Here is a 20,646-nt window from a genome sequence, read left to right as displayed (position 1 = left end):
TCTGGACCATTTCTTAAATAACACATATTATTCTTGTGCTTTTCTGATTCCTCAAAACTCCATAGCAGGAAAGAAATAGGAACCAAGATAAGATGAGAAACAACCTGGATGTTGTCTGGTTCCCTTCCTGGAACGTGCAAAGCATTCTTGTCTTCAACCCAGGACTCAGTCTCACGTCTCAGAGGTCTACACAAGAGTACCTCACTATTTAGCCTGACATTTAAAATCAGGATTTAAAACTAAACTGAGACACAGTGTGGGCATAGGATATCCTAAGTGTATTAAGGTCAGAAAAGATGACATGAGAGGACCTTTAATAGGTGATCTTTTCTTAGGTTTGAAGGCTAATCATCAAGCTTAGCCACATTTAGCTTGTTATATCATATTATTAAAAAATAGATAATGAAATCAGAGATAATGAAAAGTGATACTTGCCCCTTTAAGATTTTTTTGATGTGGGCCATTTTTAAAGCCTTTATTGAATTTGTAACAATATTGTTTCTGTTTTATGCTTTGGTTCCCTGGCCGCAAGGCATGTGGCATCTAAGCTTCCTGACCAGGGATTGAACCCCCACCCCCTTGCATTGGAAGGCAAGGTCCCAACCACTGGACCACCAGGGAACTCCTAGCAATACCCCTTTTAATTTAAAAATATTACAAATAATAAAAAGGATCATCTGAATATAATAAGAGAAAAATGACCACTCAGGATTCCACTAGTTCAGTAAGTCATATTTTTCCTTTTTAGTCTTACATATATATAAATACAAAATATTTTAAAATTTTATATGTAAAAAATATATATAACACATAAAGACATTTAACATAGTTGTAATCATAGGGTAGCTTTGCTTTATATTCTTTTTTCTTCACTTAATATTATGACATTAACATATCCCCATGTGATTACAAATCATTATAATTATCACTTAAAATGGCTTTATCATAGTCCACCTAAATGAGCTACTACGATTTATATAGCCGTTACCTCATTGTTGGACGTTTGTGTTGCTTACAACCTGATTCAGTGAAAATCCATTTCACAGTAAACGTTTTTTGCATCTGGAAAGGCAATAACTTTCAAAAGAAACATTTAATTCTTCTACCATTGTCTTTCCAGATATCTTTTGGAGTCTGGTCTCATCTATGCTGTCTATAGCTGTTGACTGTAGGTGAAATTCTAGTACCTGGTTTCCTTTTGGCTGCTGTGCCATGTGCCAAATGCATGGAACCCAATCTCTCTCCCTTAATCTCTGCTTTACCTCTGCCCAGCTCTTCCAAGACCACGATATGACTGTTGCTCCAGAGTCCTTATGACTCAAGAATTCACACAAGGAACAAAGGTTCCTCTTGGGTGCCCTTGACATCCTGTAGCTGTGTGTGGGATGGAGTGTATACACTTTCCAGTGAGAGGATGTAGACCCTGCGTCAGATTTCAAGTGGTCCATGGGACTGAAAAAGAGGAAGAATCATTGATGGGGGCTCTTTTTAGCATCCTTTATCTGCTTCCCTCCCTGGGACCTTTTCTGCTTATTTTATTACTTAAAATTCCCCTCTTCTCATCCTCAGGTTGGCACCTACTTTCCGCCTCTTGTCTTTCCTTCACCATCGGCTGTCTTGAACGAGTAGCTGTACCCACTGTGTTCATGTCCTCACTGTCTGTTACACCCCAGCACCTGGGCCTACTATTTCCTTCTGCTGAAGCTGCTCTTCTGAAGATGACTTGTGCTTACTCATCACATGGCCCAGTCTCTGATTTTCACTCTTCACCTTATCTTTCCTTTAGCATATGAGATTATTGTCCTTGATCCTATTAGACTTTCTCCTGATCATCTGAGTTACTGCCTCCTCTGGGGCCTTTTCCTCTGGTGTATCTTATCTTACTGTTGGCTTCTCTTTCCCCTGTTGCTGCATGCAGATTTTCCATAACATTCTGTTACCAGGCCCCCTATCTTTCTGTCTTCTTCTCTTTAGCTGTCTCCTCCAGACCTATATATGTGAAGCTTCCACCTTTCTCCTGAAACCAACGTCCATATTTATAAATGCCATCTCACTGGGATGCCTGAAAACACCCCCACCACATCTGCGGGGAAGTTCATTCTGCTGTCTGGCAGCTAATCTTGAGTTCTGTATTTCTCTGAATGGGGCCGACATGCTTTGTCTTCAGGCACAAAACATTTGAGTCATCCTGGACTCACTTCCTCTGTTCTGCCCACCTCCACACAAGGAAGCCCTCTTCTCATTTCTTATCCCTCTGCGATGTTCCTTTCATTTTTCCAGATGGCTTCAATGAAATGATTGGGCAGATAATAAATACTTAGAGGCCAAATTAAGTAAGGCAGGTCAATTGTTATTAATAGTTTGCATTACAGCTTATCATTTACATTAGCTGGCAATGCTTGAGTAGTAAGAAATTATTGACTTAATTTTAGAGAAAATAACAATGAAGTGGTTCTTATGCTTTCTTTAACAGAAACCTCAAAATAGAACACCTAGCACCTTCTCTTGCATCCCTGGCCTGGAGCCCTCCAGGAGGTAGGGCTTTGTTTTAGGCACTGCTTATGGTCTGGCTCTTTCTCCTTGGCATTTATCTGTACCTACTCTCCCTCTTCAGAGGTCTTGCTCCTCACTCACTGCAGACTTCCTGCAGGTCCCTCTGTGGACCCTCGAGGGCTGGGAAGTGGAAGCTGGGGAAGTGGTGGCAATAACCACTGAGGTGGTCCCTCCAAGTTGGGGAGGGTCAGCAAAAGTGAGAAGGATGGGGCATCTGGTGATCCAGTGGTTTAGTATCTGCCTGCCAAGGCAGGGGACGCAGGTTTGATCCCTGCTCCAGGAAGATTCCACATGCAACTAAGCCTGTTCTCTAGAGCCTGCTAGCCACAACTACTGAAGCCACAACAATGAGAAATCTGTACACTGCCATGAAGAGTAGCCCCTACTTGCCACAACTAGAGAAGGCCCACATGTAGCAACAAAGATCCAGTGCAGCCAAAATAAATAGAGTTAAAAAATAAAAAGTTAATTGGCAAGTAACTAGTTTAAAAAAACAGGTTTCTTATTACTCAAGCACTTTTTTTAAACGTGAGAAGGAGGGGAGAGCAACAACAGAAGGATAATCTCCTTGGGTCAGGGGGACCACACGACCTCCACTCTCCTCTGTGAGCCAGGGTGTACAGCTGGAAACCCTCTGGGTTCAAACTTCCAGTTTTCACTGGGGCTGATTCTTTGCGGCCCAACTCCAAGGGCAAAGCAAGCCCATGAAGGTTGACTAAAGAGTTGTTCAAAAGCATGGGATCTATAGAACCTAAAACAGACCCAAATCAATAGAGCTTTCACTTGAAAATCTATAAATAGTTTCCTGAAACCAGCCCTTTGCCTAAGATCATGGGACACTGTCTCCTCTGTGACACTGCTCGATCCTCCACCTCCAAGAGCCCAGGACAGACAGGGGTCAGGGTGTATGCCCACAATGGACATGGTTGCTACCTTCTAAACATGCCAGTGTGTATACGGGGGTATAGCTCTATGGGTGTGCTTTTAGAGAACCTTAAATTTTAAAGAAATGACCATAATCTATAATTAACTCCTATAAGTATTCAGTGGCAAATGAACAATGGCCTGAGTTTAGGCAGGACATAGGTAGACCCCTCTGAGGTTACAGCAAACGCCCAGCCTCTATCTAGGGAGAGGCCTTACCTCATCCCATTGGAGAACCTCGCTCTAATCCTTTGGTTCCACTACCTTTAGTCTTTAGTGCGGGACCATCCAAGAGGGATGGGTCATGGTGGAGAGGTCTGACAGAATGTGGTCCACTGGAGAAGGGAATGGCAAACCATTTCAGTATTCTTGCCTTGAGAACCCCATGAACAGTATGAAAGGGCAAAAAGATAGGACACTGAAAGATGAACTCCCCAGGTCAGTAGGTGCCCAATATGCTACTGGAGATCATTGGAGAAATAACTTAAAGAATGAAGGGATGGAGCCAAAGCAAAAACAACACCTGGTTGTGGATGGGACTGGTGATAGAAGTATGATTCGATGCTGTAAGGAGCAATATTGCATAGGAACCTGGAATGTTAGGTCCATGAATCAAGGCAAATTGGAAGAGGTCAAACAAGATGGCAAGAGTGAATGTGGAAATTCTAGGAATCAGTGAACTAAAATCGACTGGAATAGGTGAATTTAACTCAGATGACCATTATATCTACTACTGTGGGCAAGAATCCCTTAGAAGAAATGGAGTAGCCATCATAGTCAACAGAAGGGTCCAAAATGCAGTACTTTGATGCAATCTCAAAAATGACAGAATGATCTCTGTTCGTTTCCAAGGCAAACCATTCAGTATCACGGTAATCCAAGTCTATGCCCCAGCCAGTAATGATGAAGAAGCTGAAGTTGAACGGTTCTATGAAGACCTACAAGACATTTTAGAACTAACACCCCAAAAAGATGTCCTTTTCATTATAGGGGACTGGAATGCAAAAGTAGGAAGTCAAGAAACACCTGGAGTAACAGGCAAATTTGGCCTTGGAGTACAGAATGAAGCAGGGCAAAGGCTAATAGAGTTTTGCTAAGAGAACACATTGGTCATAGCAAACACCCTCTTCCAACAACACAAGAGAAGACTCTACACATGGACATCACCAGATGGCCAACACCAAAATCTGATTATATTCTTTGCAGCCAAAGATGGAGAAGCTCTATACAGTCAGCAAAAACAAGACCAGGAGCTGACTGTGGCTCAGATCATGAACTCCTTATTGCCAAATTCAGACTGAAATTGAAGAAAGTGGGGAAAACTAGACCATTCAGGTATGACCTAAATCAAATCCTTTACAGTGGAAGTGAGAAATAGATTTAAGGGACTAGATCTGATAGACAGAGTGCCTGATGAGCTATGGATGGAGATTCATGATATTATACAGGAGACAGGGATCAAGATCATCCCTAGGAAAAAGAAACACAAAAAAGCAAAATGGCTGTCTGAGGAGGCCTTACAAATAGCTGTGAAAAGAAGAGAAGTGAAAAGCAAAGGAGAAAAGGAAAGATACCCATTTGAATGCAGAGTTCCAAAGAATAGCAAGGAGAGATAAGAAAGCCTTCTTCAGTGATGAATGCAAAGAAATAGAGGAAAACAATAGAATGGGAAAGACTAGAGATCTCTTTAAGAAAATTAGAAATACCAAGGGAACATTTCATGCAAAGATGGGCTCCATAAAGGACAGAAATGGTATGGACCTGACAGAAGCAGAAGATATTAAGAAGAGGTGGCAAGAATACACAGAAGAACTGTACAAAAAAGATCTTCATGACCCAGTTAATCACAATGGTGTGATCACTCACCTAGAGCCAGACATCCTGGAATGTGAAGTCAAGTGGGCCTCAGGAAGCATCACTATAAACAAAGCTAGTGGAGGTGACAGAATTCCAGTTGAGCTATTTCAAATCCTAAAATATGATGTTGTGAAAGTGCTGAACTCATATGCCAGCAAATTTGGAAAACTCAGTAGGGGCCACAGGATTGGAAAAGGTCAATTTTAATTCCATTCCCAAAGAAAGGCAAAGCCAAAGAATGCTCAAACTACCGCACAATTGTACTCATCTCACACGCTAGTAAACTAATGCCCAAAATTCTCCAAGCCAGGCTTCATCAATACATGAACCATGAACTTCCAGATGTTCAAGCTGGTTTTAGAAAAGGCAGAGGAATCAGAGATCAAATTGCCAACATCTGTTGGATCTTCAAAAAAGCAAGAGAGTTCCAGAAAAACATAGATTTCTGCTTTATTGACTATGCCAAAGCCTTTGACCATATATTGTGGAAAATTCTGAAAGAGGTGGGAATACCAGACCATCTGACCTGCCTCATAAAAAACCTGTATGCAGGTCAGGAAGCAACAGTTAGAACTGGACATGGAACAACAGACTGGTTCCAAATAGGAAAAGTAGTACGTCAAGGCTGTATATTGTCACCCTGCTTATTTAACTTATATGCAGAGTACATCATGAGAAATGCTGGGCTGGAAGAAACACAAGCTGGAATCAAGATTTCTGAGAGAAATATCAATAACCTCAGATATGCAGATGACACCACCCTTATGGCAGAAAGTGAAGAAGAACTAAAGAACCTCTTGATGAAAGTGAAAGAGGAGAGTACAAATGTTGGCTTAAAGCTCAACATTCAGAAAACTAAGATCATGGCATCTGGTCCCATCACTTCATGGCAAATAGATGAGGAAACACTGGAAACAGAGAGAGATTGTATTTTTTGGGGCACCAAAATCACTGCAGATGGTAACTGCAGCCATGAAATTAAAAGATGCTTGCTCCTTGGAAGCAACATAGACAGCATATTAAAAAGCAGAGACCTTACTTTGCCGACAACGGTCCATCTAGTCAAGGCTATGGTTTTTCTGGTAGTCATGTATGGATGTGAAAGTTGGACTATAAAGAAAGCTGAGAGTTGAAGAATTGATACTTTTGAACTGTGGTGTTGGAGAAGACTCTTGAGAGTCCCTTGGCCTGCAAGGAGATCCAACCAGTCCATCCTAAAGAGGATCAGTCCTTGGTGTTCATTGGAAGGTTTGATGTTGAAGGTGAAACTCCAATACTATGGCCACCTGATGCGAAGAGCTGACTTACTGGAAAAACCCTGATGCTGGGAAAGTTTGAGGGCAGGAGGAGAAGGGGATGACAGAGGATGAGATGGTTGGACGGCATCTCCGACTCAATGGACATGAGTCTGGGTGGGCTCCGGGAGTTGGTGTTGGATAGGGAGGCCTGTGTGCTGCAGATTATGGGGTCGCAGAGTCAGACATGACTGAGCGACTGAACTGAACTGACCTTTAGTCTCAGGAGCATATTGGTCCAGTTGACTCTCTTGGGCTCAAACCATTCTCTTTTTCTTCCTCACGTGTTTGAGCCCATCTAGGGAGCTAAATAGGGCTGAACTTCACAAGTACACTTCTGTAAGATGGGGCGCAGATACTGCACAGCTTGTTTATATCCACGTGACTTTCCCACAGGTTTTAACAGATCTATTTCTTGTCATCTGGGTATTCTCTCTTTGCAGGTCATGTCTGCTGGAAACTAGGAGGTAGCCACTGAGAGCAAATTGTGTCAGGGCAGGTGGACTTACAATCTTGGCCCACCCAGACACTTAAAAAAGACCCAGCCCACCACCAAATACATTATTAGGAGTATACAAATCCCATGGGCTCACAGAGAAGATCCTTAGTCCACTCATTAATTCTATTTCTCAACGTTGACAGACTGGTTCTCCAGTCTTTTGGAATTCACTTTTTCATTGCCCAGTGAATCATCTGGATGGGTTACTCTTGGCATTGACCATTGGGCTTGACATGTAAGCTTTTGTTCTGTCTACATGAACACAACCAAGATATCAGCCATGGTTCAGTGGGACGTTTTAGCACGGTTCACTCCTCCCCCAACCCTTTTCACCCAGTGATGGAATCTGGCAACCCACCCACTGCCTCCTGCCTCCTGCAGTTACTGAAAGAATGGAAAGCATAACAGAATGGTTCCCCAACCCCCCTGAGGTTAAATGGCATGCATTTCCTGATAGGATGCTGAAAAAGTAGTCATGGGGAAAACAGAAGTGTGACCTCACTGCAAAGACATGTAACTGTATGATATTTCAGCGGTGAAACCCAAGCAAAGCCAGCCCAGGGTCTTAACAGACTGTGGGTCCTTGTGCCCCACACCCAGCACTGACCCCCAACCTCGCTCCCTGAGTAAGAACAAACAAACAACTCACTGTAAACTGGATTTGGCAGCCACCCATGATGTAGTCCAAGAAAGAATGCATCTTGTGAATCTGCATGGGAGGAGAGGAAGCTGTATTAGAACAGTGTGATCCAAGTACTTACACATTAGAGGCCTAAACATGGGGTTTGCTGACCTAGAGGGAAGAGCAGAGAAAGGCCTGTGGGGAAAAGATGAGTCAGCTATTATCTTTCATGAGAGGAGAGAAAGAAAACAGATGGGCCTGTGAGGGCTGCAACCATCCATCCTCTTTCTCACTCTTCTTGGGTTTACATGATTTTTATCAGCCTCTGCCTCTGGGGTGCGACTGGTACTGTGTTTTCATGGGTCACCACTGGTTTGAAATACATGAAGTCTCATGCTTAGCTTCAGTCTTGCTGCCCGTGTCTAAGTCCCAGTTTTGGTAACGTTCCTAACACCACAGTGAAAAAGACAAACAGCTTCAAGGTCACAATTGTCCAAGAAGCTCTCCACTGTAAGCTGCCAGTGAGTGAGATTCTTCCCTTGCCATGAAGAACAAGGATTAATATTTACTGAGCGCTAACTGTATGCCAAGCTCTTAACATACATGATCTCATTTAATTCTTAGAATGAGCCTGTGAAGGTGATGCTATGATTATTATTGTGTCCATTTTATCCACGAGGAAACTGAGGCTAAGATTACCTCTCTAGATGGTGGAGGTGGGACTCAAATGTATCCTTTTAACCTCTGGGCTGGAAGTCTATAGTCTTCCTGCTTCTTGTCCCACCCCTAGCTTCTGTGTTCTCACACACTTTACTGATTTCTAGTCTTCATTTCTGCTAAATTATGATTCTGCTGCTTGAGTCTTGGTGACATTCATCTACGCAGTTATTTGACAAGGATTGATTGAGCCTCCACCATGCCCTGGATGCTAAGGATACAGGGAGAAGAGAAACAGGCATGGTACCTGCAGTTATAGAGCTCACGATCTGGATCATTTTACTGGTACAACCGTTAGCTGATTTTTGAACCTCACTTCTCATATTCCATCTGAGGCTCAGGGCAGCTTCTCAAAGACTGACCCGCAAAACCCCGTGGTGGCATTTCCAGGCACCACCTCCAGGTGGCACACACCTATCAGCAGACTTGTCTCAGGGCTGATGTTTCCTGGGCCCTCAGAATAGTGCCTGCTCCAGGCTTCCTTATGGGGATGCTTTGCCTGATAGTTGAGACGCTGTGTTGTACTTAGTCACTCAGTCGTGTCTGACTCTGCGACCCCATGGACTGTAGCCCGCCAGGCTCCTCTGTCCATGGGGATTCTCCAGGCAAGAATACTGGAGTGGGTTGCCATTCCCTCCTCCAGGGGATCTTCCCAACCCAGGGATCAAACCCAGATCTCCCCCAGTGCAGGCAGATTCTTTACTGTCTGAGCCACCACGGACGCCCAAGAATACTGGAGTGGGTGGCCCTGCTACTATATCCCTACCAGTACCATGTCCTCTGAGTGCCAGACTCTTAGATCGAAACAGTTATATGCACAGTCACCTTACAGACATGACTCATCTGGATTGTCTTTTCTCCTGCTTTTATGGGCACAGGACTGTTCTGAATGCATCAGGATTTGGTCTGTATAGGTAGGTAGGTAATATGATTAGAGACAACTGCCTTTGAAAGAAGAGTTTATTATTCACAGGTCCCCAAAGGACTGAAGGCATATCCTGCCACACAAAGGGGCCACATGGGGTAGCACTGGGTTAGTCAGGAGGCAGGAGGCATGCAGGGGAAGCAGAGACAAAAGTCATTATGGTGGTTTTTGTCGGGAGGAATGAGTGAGGCAAGGTAAGCAGTTAAGCAGGTTTAGGACTGAATAATGAGTGATTCTGGAGGCTCTGGGCAATAGGCATGGTCTCTAATTGTCTGAAACTGGCTCTGGGGTGACACAGGGCAGGGGGAATATTGGCTTGGTGTGTGAGAGCTCAGGAAAGGGGGTGGCTAGGGAGACAGGCTCTGGATTGCTCTGTCTGCGTGTCAAAGATGGGCTCATAGGCACGCTGATTGCTATCTCGAGGAATTAGCTAAACCTAATAGGGGCAGTTCTTCTCAGTATGCAAGTCCCCAAGATATCAAAGCATCATAAAATACAGGAAACATTATCAAAACAATGATCCCAGATGGCCAATCGTAAGCACTGTTATTGTCTAGTTCCAGTAATTAGTTCACAAGATAGGCCTCTGACTTAAGCTAGACCCATCAGTCTTTTCTCCAACTCTTCCGTTATATGAGAATGGGCTCCTACAGCCCCTGGCAGCCAGGAATGCCAACTCTGAGAAAAGGAACCTGATATATTTAGAGAGAGACTGGATGGCATGGAAGTCTTACATCATGTAGTCAGACAGACAGAGATTAAAATCTCAGCTCTTGCCATGTGTGTGACAATGAACTAGTTACAATCACATTTGAAGGTAGACATCTCAGAGTTGTGGGAAGAATAACAGAATGTATTGTAGTTATTTTTACCATAGCAAGTACTCAACCAATGGCAAAATTATTCTCAGAGGGGGTTTTCTGCAAAGTTAGAGCCCCTCTGGGAGAAATTTTTAGGTGTTTTACTCATCCTCCATGTCTTGTTTTCATGGTATCTCTTCAGCATGGAGGAGGTGCCACATACAAAGCATTGAGTGGTAAGTATGAGTGATTATCACTTTGTGTGATAAGCACAGAGTTAGGTGCTTTAGAATGTGTCTAAAAGTGACACTTTAGAAAGTGTCAGCAGGAACGAAAGTGTCTTCCAGAGACAGAGGTGGTATGCAGAATATACATACGGAAGATAAATCTTTAAGTCTGAGTATGCCTGTGGTTACAGAAGAGGAAATGGAGAACGAAAGTTTTAGTGAAACAGAGTTCACAGCACCCAAGAGGAGAAGAAAACACAGAACAAAAAAGCCTGGTGTAAAGTACTTAATATTGAGCTCTCTGACAAGAAAAGATTTATATTGGTGTGTATTGAACAGGACGACTGCCAGTATTAAAACTAGTTCTTCTGGGAAGCTGTAGATGTTTCTTTGAAATGGCAATACTTTAATGTAGTTATGGAATAAAAGTACAAAAAAAAAGAGTAAAAATTTACTCTAAAACTTAATATTAGTGTTTTCTTTTGTGAAATATGCATAAGTGAAGATAAAATTTGAATTTAGACTATAATAGAAATAATCCTGTTTTTGGCAGATTATTGCAATTTTCCATAACTTTTTATGGTATTACATTGTCTTGGTACAGTTCTGGTAATATTAACTATTCTATTTAAAATCTTTTTTTGTTAAAAACTTAATGCTTATTACATGTAAATGGGGTCTTCCATTTAGCAGCTGGTAAAGGATCTGCCTGCAATGCAGGAGACCCTGGTTTGATTCCTGGGTCAGGAAGATTCCACTGAAGAAGGGATGGGCTACCCACTCCAGTATTCTTGGGCTTTCCTGATGGTCCAGCTGGTGAAGAATTCGCCTGCAATGCAGGAGACCTGGGTTTGATTCCTGGGTTGGAATGATCCTCTGAAGAAGGGGGCAGCTACCCACTCCAGTATTCTGGCCTGGAGAATTCCATGGACTGTATAGTCCACGGGGTTGCAAAGAGTTGGACTCAACTGAACGACTTTCACTCACTCACTCAAGTGCTTTAGAAATGTTGGTTGCCCCCATCTGGGGACCTCCCTCTGATGCTGTCCTGGGCAGAGGAGAACCTGACTTGTGACCAGGACTCTGTTATTTTTGGGCAGGACTGTCTTTGTTGAGGTGATGGAGGCATTGGCCTACCAGAGCTCCAAAGCCACCCAAACTTATAATGTATGTCCACTAATACCTTGATGTTCTGATTTTTTTATTTTAAAAAGGTCACATCTTCTTGACACTCTCTCTTTCTGTGCAGACCACCTGGGCCTTCCTCCCAGACAGCCTTAGCTTCAAACTCCTGGAAGACAGGGGCTATGTTTATACCTTGCACTGATTCAAAATCACAATGCCCGAGTTCTTATAATTCTTCTTCTTGGCTTTGTACTTGGGGTTGATACACTCCCACTGCACCTGCAATAAGAAAGGTTATTCTATGATTGCCAGCTCAGGAAGAAGTAGAGTTATTAATGAGGAGGCCCCTGGGTGCTGTTGCAGGCGGTCCTGAGGGCTGACACCTGCTCTCTAGCTGATCCCCTTGCATCTGGAGGGGAAGAAAGGAGAAGTGGTGAGAGGAAGACTCTGATAACGTCTGCCTGGTTTGAAACCCAGCTCCTCACTTTCCAGCTGTGTGACCTCTGACAAATGACTCGCTTCCCTCATGCCTTGCATATTGCCTCTGTAAAATGGAGCCCATAATTATAGCTATCTCATAGGGTTACTGTGAGGATGGAATGAGTAGCCCCTATAATACATTTAGAACAGTGCCTGACACTTATAAATGCTTGCTATGAATGGGGTCAAATCAAAAAGCAGAGGGAAGGAGAGATCTTGGGACACATAGCTGAGTAACCCCAATGCTGAGTCTTAGTGTCTGGGAATAGACTTAAGAGGCAGGAAAACTGAGGAAGGCTGAATACTGGTTATAGGAAGCGGATGGGGATGATGAGTTTGCTTAACTTCGCAGAGGACTAAAATGATGGATTGATACATATCACAATGGTGGCACTTTCTCCAGAGGGGCTTCTGTGAGGGATAGAATCAGAACTGAGGAGGCAGTTGGGAGTTAATGGGTGAACAGAGCTCAACATTTCTACACAAGACTTCATGGGACAAAGCTAACTGCATTTTGACTACTGACAAAGTCAAACATCCAAGAGTCACCAAATTGCTCCTGCCCACTGTCCTACAGGAGTCTTCCTTGGATTTTCACTCAGAAGACAAATTTTCACCCCCTGACAATTGGAAGTGTCTGAAAACAAAGACATTTCTGAGCCAGATGTTAGTGGATAGGCTGATACAGCATTGTCTGCAATGACCCATTCTTCCCAGCGCACAATGACTTTGAACTTTGTCAGGTGACTTGTTCTGACTGATGGGACATTAACAAAAGTGATATGAGCAGAGGTTTCACAAGTGCCTGTGCAGTGGGGCTTGCCCTGCCCTTGCTGATTGGATGTTTTCAGCACCATGTGAAATTAGCCTAGGCTGGTATCCCAGAGGATGAAAGAGCACGTTGAGAAACATCTCAGCTACCCCAGCTGCAGAGGCACAAATGCAGGAGTGAGTCCCCTTGGCATTGTTTGGAGCCGAGAGGCGTTTCCCAGAGGAACTCAGCCCAGATTGCTGACCTCTTGTCCTGCCTATAGGTGTGGCTTCCTGAAATATCTCCCTGCCTCACTCTCATCTCTCTATAACTGATTCTCTATACAATAGCCAGAGTAATCTTGAAAAAAATTAATGTCATTCTCCAGTCTTTTCATTCTCCAGTCTAGACTCCTTCATAGCATTGCACAATAAAACTTTCTACAATAATGAGAAGATTCCACATCTGCACCAACCAATGTGAAAGACACTAGCTACATGAGCACTTGATATGTGTGTGTATGTGTATGTGTGAGAGAGAGAGAATTGAAATTTAACTGAATTTACCTTAAAACTTCTTAAAACTGAGATAGGTGTATATAGGTAGTGGCTGCTAAATTGGAGAGTCTTCAGTGTGCTCTCAACACATTTATAGGAAAATATAAACTCTTTTCTCCAAGTTATCAGAACCTTCTTTTCTTGGTCTCTTGATCACATCTCATGCATGGCTCCCTCACCCTCTCTGCTACAGATAAACTGGTCTCTTTACAGATCCTTAAACACACCAAACTCTTTTCTGACTCAGTAAATTGCAAAGTTCCCTCTACCTGAAATGCTATTTCTTTGTTTTTTATGGTTGACATTTCATTTTTAAGGGCCCTCATGTTCAATTTCATTTTTTTTCAGGTGATCTCTTTTATGTTACATCTTTATAACTAAAATGGCTCAGTTTTTTAATAACATTTGTCACAATGTATATTTACAGTTTTTGTTTTGTTGTTGTTCAGTCATTAAGTCATTTTTGACACTTTACAACTCCGTGGACTGTAGTACTCTGGGCTCCTCTGTCCTCCACTATGTCCTGGAGTTTGCATAGACTCCCGTCCATTGAGTTGTTGACGTTATCTAACCACCTCATCCTCTGCCATCCCTTCTCTTTTGCCTTCAATGTTTCCGAGCATTAGGGTATTTTCCAATGAGTCTGCTCTTTGCATCAGGTGGCCAAAGTATTGGAGCTTCAGCTTCAGCATCAGTCTTTCCAATGAATAGTCAGGGTTGATTTCCTTTTTCAGGATTGACTGGTTTGATCTCCTTGTAGTGCAAGAAACTCTCAAGGGTCTTTCTTCTCAACACCAAAATTCCAAACTATCAATTCTTCCAGACTGAGACACTTCTTTACTGTTCAAGTCTCACATCCACACATGACTACTGGCAAAACCAAAGCATTACCTATCTTGACCTTTGTCAGCAAAGTGATACCTCTGCCTTTTAATATGCTAGGTTTGTCACAGCTTTCCTTACAAGGAGCAAGGGTCTTTTAATTCCATGGCTGCAATAACCTCCACAGTAACTTTTGGAAGCCAAGGAAAGAAACTCTGCCACTGCTTCCACTTTCCCCCCTTCTATTTGCCATGAAGTGATGGAACTGCATGCCATGATATTAGTTTTTGAAATGTTGCATTTCAAGCCAACTTTTTCATTCTCCTCTTTCACCTTCATCAAGAGGCTCTTTAATTCCTCTTCACTTTCTGCCACTGGAATGGTATCATCTGCATACTGAGGTTGTTGATATTTCTCTCGGCAATCTTGATTACAGCTTGTAATTCATCTAGTCCAGCATTCACATAATGTACTCTGTATATATTAATAAGTGAAAGAAGTAGGGTAACAGTATACAGACTTTAAGTACTCCATTCCCATTTTTGAACCAGTCAATTGTTCCATGTCAAGTTCAAACTGTAGCTTCTTGACCCACACACAGGATTCTCAGGAGACAGGTAAGGTGGTACTCCCTTAAGGTACTCCCATCTCTTTAAGAAATTACTACATTTTGTTGTGATCCACACAGTCAAAGAATTTAGCATAGTCAATGAAGCAGAAGTACATGTTTTTCTGGAACACCCTTGCCTTCCCTATGATCTAATGAATGGTCTCAATTTGATCTCTGGTATCTCTGCCTCTTGGAAACCCAAATCGTCCATCTGGAAGATCTTGGTTGACATACTGCTGAAGCCTCGCTTGAAGGATTTTGAGCATAACCTTGTTAGCACATGAAATGAATGCAATTGTACAGTAGTTTGAACATCCTTTGGCATTGCCTTTTGGGATTGGAATGAAAACTGACCTTTTCCAGTCCCGTGGCCACTGCTGTGCAGTGTTGCTATGCTTAGCTTCTCAGTCATGTCTACTCTTTACCACCTCAGTAGCCTGCCAGGCTCCTCTGCCCACGGAATTCTCCAGGCAGGAATACGGGAGTGGGTTGCCATGCCCTTCTCCAGGGGATCTTCCAACCCTGGGATCAAACCCAGGTCTCTCACATTGCAGGTAGATTCTTTACCAGCTGAGCCACAAGGAAGCCTGAGAATACTGGAGTGGGTAGCCTATCCCTTCTCCAGGGCACTTTTCTAACCCAGGAATCAAACTGGGGTCTCCTGCACTGCAGGCAGATTCTTTAGCAGCTGGGTGGCCACTGCTGAGTTTTCCAAATTTGCTGATGTATTGAGTGCAGCACTTTAACAGCATCATCTTCTAGGATTTTAAATAGCTCAGATGGAATTTCATCACCTCCACTAGCTTTGTTTGTAGTAATGTCTTCTTGACTTCATACTCTAGGATGTCCAGCTCAGGAAGAGAGAGCACACCATCATGGTTTTCTGGGTCATTAAGACTTTAATTGTACAGTTTTTCTGTTGATTCTTGCCACCTCTTCTTAATCTCTCCTGCGTCTTTAGGTCCTTGCTGTTTCTGTCCTTTATTATATGCATCCCTGCATGAAAATTTCCCTTGATATCTCCACTTTCCTTGAAGAGGTTTTTAGTCTTTCCCATTCTATTGTTTCCCCCTATTTCTTTTCTTGTTCATTTAAGAAGCCCTTCTTATCTTTCCTTGCTATTCTCTGCAACTCTGCATTCAGTTTGGTATATCTATTCCTCTCTCCCTTGTTTTTTGCTTTTCTTCTTTCCTCAGGTATTTGTAAAGCCTCAGACAACCACTTTGCCCTTGTGCATTTCTTTTTCTTGGGGATGGTTTTGGGCACTGACACCTGTACAGTGTTACAAACTTCTGTCCACAGTTCTTCAGGCACTCTGTCTACCAGATCTAATCCCTTGAATCTATTTGTCACCTCCATTGTAAAATCATAAGGGATTTTATATAGGTCATATCTGAATGGCCTAGTGGTTTTCCCTACTTTCTTTGATTTAAGCCTGACTTTTGCAATAAGCAGTTTATGATCTGAGCCACAGTTAGCTCCAAGATCTTGTTTTTACCGTATAGAGATTCTCCACTTTTGGCTGCAAAGAACATAGTCAATCTGATTTTGATTTTGACCATCTGATGATGTCCATTTGTAGAGTCATCTCTAGTGTTGTTGGCAAAGGGTATATTCTATGATCAACCTGTTTTCTTGACAAAACTCTGTTAGCCTTTGCCCTGCTTTATTTTGTACCCCAAGGTCAAACTTGCATGTTAATCTGGGTATCTCTTGACTTCCTGCTTTTGCATTCCAATCCCCTATTATGAAAAGGACACCTTTTTTGAATGTTAGTTCTAGAAGTTGTTGTAGGTTTTCATAGAACTGGTCAACTTCAGCTCGGCATCAGTTCTTGGGGTATAGATATGGATTACTGTGATGTTGAATGGTTTGCTTGAAAAAATAACCAAGATCATTCTGTTGTTTTTGAGATTGCACCCAAGTACTGCATTTTAGACTCTCTTACTGGGCTTCCATGGTAGCTCAGTTGGTAAAGAATCTGCCTGCAGTGCAGGAGACCCTGATTTGAATCCTGGGTTGGGAAGATTGTCTGGAGAAGGGATAGGCTACCCACTTCAGTATTCTTGGGCTCCCCTGGTAGCTCAGATGGTGAAGAATCCTCCTGCAATGTGGGAGATCTGGGTTGGATCCCTGGGTTGGGAAGATCCCCTGGAGGAGGTCATGACAGCCCACTCCCGTATTCTTGCCTGGAGAATCCCCATGGACAGAGGAGCCTGGCAGGCTGCAGTCCATGGGGTCACAAAAATTCAGACGTGACTGAGCAACTAAGCACACAGTACATTGACTGTGAGGGCTACTCTTTCTTCTAAAGGATTGTTGCCCACAGTAGGCGATATAGTGGTCATGTGAATTAAACTCACCCATTCCCATCCATTTTAGTTCATTTAGTTCTAAGATGTCAGTGTTCAATCTTGCTGTCTCCTGCTTGACCACATCCAATTCATGGACCTAACATTTCAGGTGCCTATGCAGCATTATTCTTTACTGCATTGGATTTTACTTTGACGTAGTGGTGACACATCCACAAATGAGTGTTGTTTCTGCTTTGGCCCAGCCTCTTCATTCTTCTGGAGCTATTTCTCCACTCTTCCCCACAGCATACCTACTGACCTGGGTGGGGCGGGGTGGGGGGGGTTCAGTGTGGGGCTCATCTTCAGGTGTAATATATTTTTGCCTTTTCATACTATTCATGGGTTTCTCAAGGCAAGAACACTAATTTGATTTGCCATTCCCTTCTCCAGTGAACCACATTTTGTCAGAATTTTCCACTATGGTCTGTCCATCTTGGGTGGCCCTGGATGGCCTGGCTCATAGCTTCATTGAGTTACACAAGGCTGTGATCCATGTGATTGTTTTGGTTAGCTTTCTGTGATTTTTGCTTTCATTCCAAAGGCAGTGGTATTGTAGTTCTTGCTTATTCTGTCTGCCTTCTGATGGATGAGGATAAAAGGCAAGCTTCCTGATGGGAGAGATTGACTGTGGGGAAAACTGGGTCTTACTCTGGTAGAAGAGACACATAGATTCAAGGGGCTAGATATGGGAGACAGAGTGCCTGAAAAACTATGGATAGCGTTTCATAACATTGTATAGGAGGTGGTGACCAAAACCATCTCAAAGAAAAAGAAATGCCAAGAAGGCAAAATGGTTGTCTGAGGAGGCCTTATAAATAGCTGAGAAAAGAAGAGAAACACAAGGCAAAGGAGAAAGGGAAAGATATACCCAACTGAATGCATAGTTCTAGAGAATAGCAAGGAGACATTAGAAAACTTCTTAAGTGAATAATGCAAAGAAACAGAGGAAACTAATAGAATGGGAAAGACTAATGATCTCTTCAAGCAAATTGGAGATACCAAGGGAATATTTCTTGCAAGGATGGGGCACAATAAAGGACAGAAATGGCAAGGAATTAACAGAAGCAGAAGAGATTAAAAGAGATTCTGGCAAGAATACACAGAACTATACAAAAAACAACAACAACAACAAAAAAAACACAAAAAAAACCAACAAAACCTTAATGACCTAGATAACCACGGTGGTGTGGAGACTCACCTGGACCAGGCATCTTGGAGTGTGAAGTCAAGTAGGCCTTAGGAAGCATTACTACAAACAAAGCTAGCGGAGGTGATGGAATTCCAGTTGAGTTATTTAAAATCCTAAAAAATGATGCTGTTAAAGTACTACACTCATTATGAAAGCAAATTTAGAAAACTCAGCAATGGCCACAGGGCTGGAAAAATTCAGTTTTCATTCCAATCTTAAAGAAAGCAATGCCAAAGAATGTTCAAACTACTGTATAATTGCACTTATCTCACATCCTCAAGATAATGCTCAAAATTCTTCAAGTTAGGCTTCAACACTATGTGAACTGAGAACTTCCAGATATACAAGCTGGAATAGAGAAGGCAGAGGAACCAGAGATCAAATTGCCAAAATCCATTGGATCACAGAAAAAGGGAATTACAGAAAAAATCTACTTCCTCTTCATTGACTAGGTGAAAGCTTTTGTGTGGATCACAACAAACTGTGGAAAATTCTTCAAGAAATGGAAATACTACATCACCTTTACCTGTCTCCTGAGAAACTGGAGGTTAAGAATGTCAAGAAGTAACAGTTTAAACTAGACATCAAACAATGTACTGGGGTCCAGATTGGGAAAGGAGTATGTCAAGGCTGTATATTGTCACCCTGCTTATTTAACTTATATACAGAGTACATCATGCAAAAATGCTGGGCTAGATGAAGCACAAGCTGGAATCAAGATTCCCAGGAGAAATATCAACAACCTCAGATATGCAGATGATACCACTCTAATGGCAGAAAGCAAAGAGGAATTAAAGGGCCTCTTGATGAGGGTGAAAGAGGAGAGTGAAAAGCTGGCTTAAAACTCAATATTGAAAAGACTAATTCATGGCATCCAGTCATCACTTCATGGCTAATAGAAGGGGAAAAGTGTAGAACCACTGGCAGATTTCCTTTTCCTAGGCTCCAAAATCAGTGCATACCATGACTGCAGCCATGAAATTAAATGATGCTTGCTCCTTTGAAGAAAAGATATGACAAATCTAGTTCAGTTCAGTTCAGCTGATCAGTCATGTCCGACTCTTTGCGATCCCATGGACTGCAGCACACGAAACTTCGCCTATCCATTACCAACTCCTGGAGCTTGCTCAAACTCATGTCCATTGAGTCAGTGATGCCATCCAACCATCTCATTCTATGTCATCCCCTTCTCCTCCCGTCTTCAGTCTTTTCCAGCATCAGGGTCTTTTCTAATGAGTCAGTTCTTCACATCAGGTGGCCAAAGTATTGGAGATTCATCTTCAGCATCAGTCCTTACAATGAATATTCAGAACTGATTTCCTTTAGGATGGACTGGTTGGATCTCATTGCAGTCAAAGGGACTCTCAAGAGTCTTCTCCAACACCAGAGTTCAAACCTAGACAGCGTATTAAAAAAGGAGAGACATCACTTTGCCAACAAGGGTCCACATAGTCAAAGCTATGGTTTTTCCAGTAGTCACATACAGATTCACATCTCATGAGTTGGACCATAGAGAAGGGGCTGAGTGCTGAAGAATTGATGCTTTCAAATTGTGGTGTTGGAAAAGACTTCTGAGAGTCCCTTGGGCAGCAAGGAGATCAAACCAGTCAATCCTGAGGGAAATCAACCCTGAATATTCACTTGAAGGACTGATACTGAAGCTAGGGCTGATACTGAAGCTAGGACTGATACTGATACTGAATCTCCAGTACTTTAGCCACCTGATATGAAGAGTCAACTCATTGGAAAACACTCTGATACTGGGAAAGATTGAGGTCAGGAGGAAAAGGGAATGACAGAAGATGATATGGTTTGATGGCATCACTGACTAAATGGACATGAGCTTGAGCAAACTCAGGGAGATAGTGAAAGACTGGGAAGCCTGGCATGCTGCAGTCCTTGGGGCTGCAGAGATTTGGACACATCGTAATGCCTGAACAAGAACATATGATCCATTTCCTCAGAGGCACTTAAAGACTCTTTCTTGTTTGTTTTAAAGCATCAGACTTCAGTATGCTTCAATTTTGATGTATGCTATAATCTTACTTTTAATATGTTCCCAGCATTCTAAAGATGTAATATTTCCCATGTTTATTGGTTTGTTTATTTCTCTTTGGAAAGGAGAACAAGGCAAAACTTGGTATAACTCTTTAAAACTCCAGAGGGTGATGTGGCTAACTGTCATTAATTTATTGACTCAAAGGGGCCTTGTCTTGTGTATTCAAAGAACCAACAACATCTCTGGATAAAATCCTAGTTATTTGGGGAGTCACTTTATTTATAGTTTACTGTTGATTTTAATTATAGTCCTGAAACTCAGAAAGCCTGCTCATGGGTGA

General features: G+C 42.6%; 1 protein-coding gene across 3 annotated transcripts in view; it reads right to left on the bottom strand.

Annotated features, from left to right (window-relative positions):
* The window catches only part of CPNE4 (copine 4), a 689,746-nt gene that overhangs the window by 30,436 nt on the left and 638,664 nt on the right, over positions 1 to 20,646 (bottom strand). For 2 of the 3 annotated variants that reach the window (XM_070466751.1, XM_070466752.1), the window contains exons 9-10: positions 11,737 to 11,823; positions 7,778 to 7,837 (exon numbers count right to left, since the gene is read on the bottom strand). In XM_070466751.1, the coding sequence (XP_070322852.1) occupies positions 7,778 to 7,837; positions 11,737 to 11,823 (147 nt within the window). The remainder of the gene's footprint in view (positions 1 to 7,777; positions 7,838 to 11,736; positions 11,824 to 20,646) is intronic. The other variant, XM_070466753.1, reaches the window with a different exon arrangement.

This window comes from Odocoileus virginianus, chromosome 4, assembly GCF_023699985.2.
Source record: "Odocoileus virginianus isolate 20LAN1187 ecotype Illinois chromosome 4, Ovbor_1.2, whole genome shotgun sequence".
Lineage (NCBI taxonomy): Eukaryota > Metazoa > Chordata > Mammalia > Artiodactyla > Cervidae > Odocoileus > Odocoileus virginianus.
This window is presented reverse-complemented; position numbering and strand designations above follow the sequence as displayed.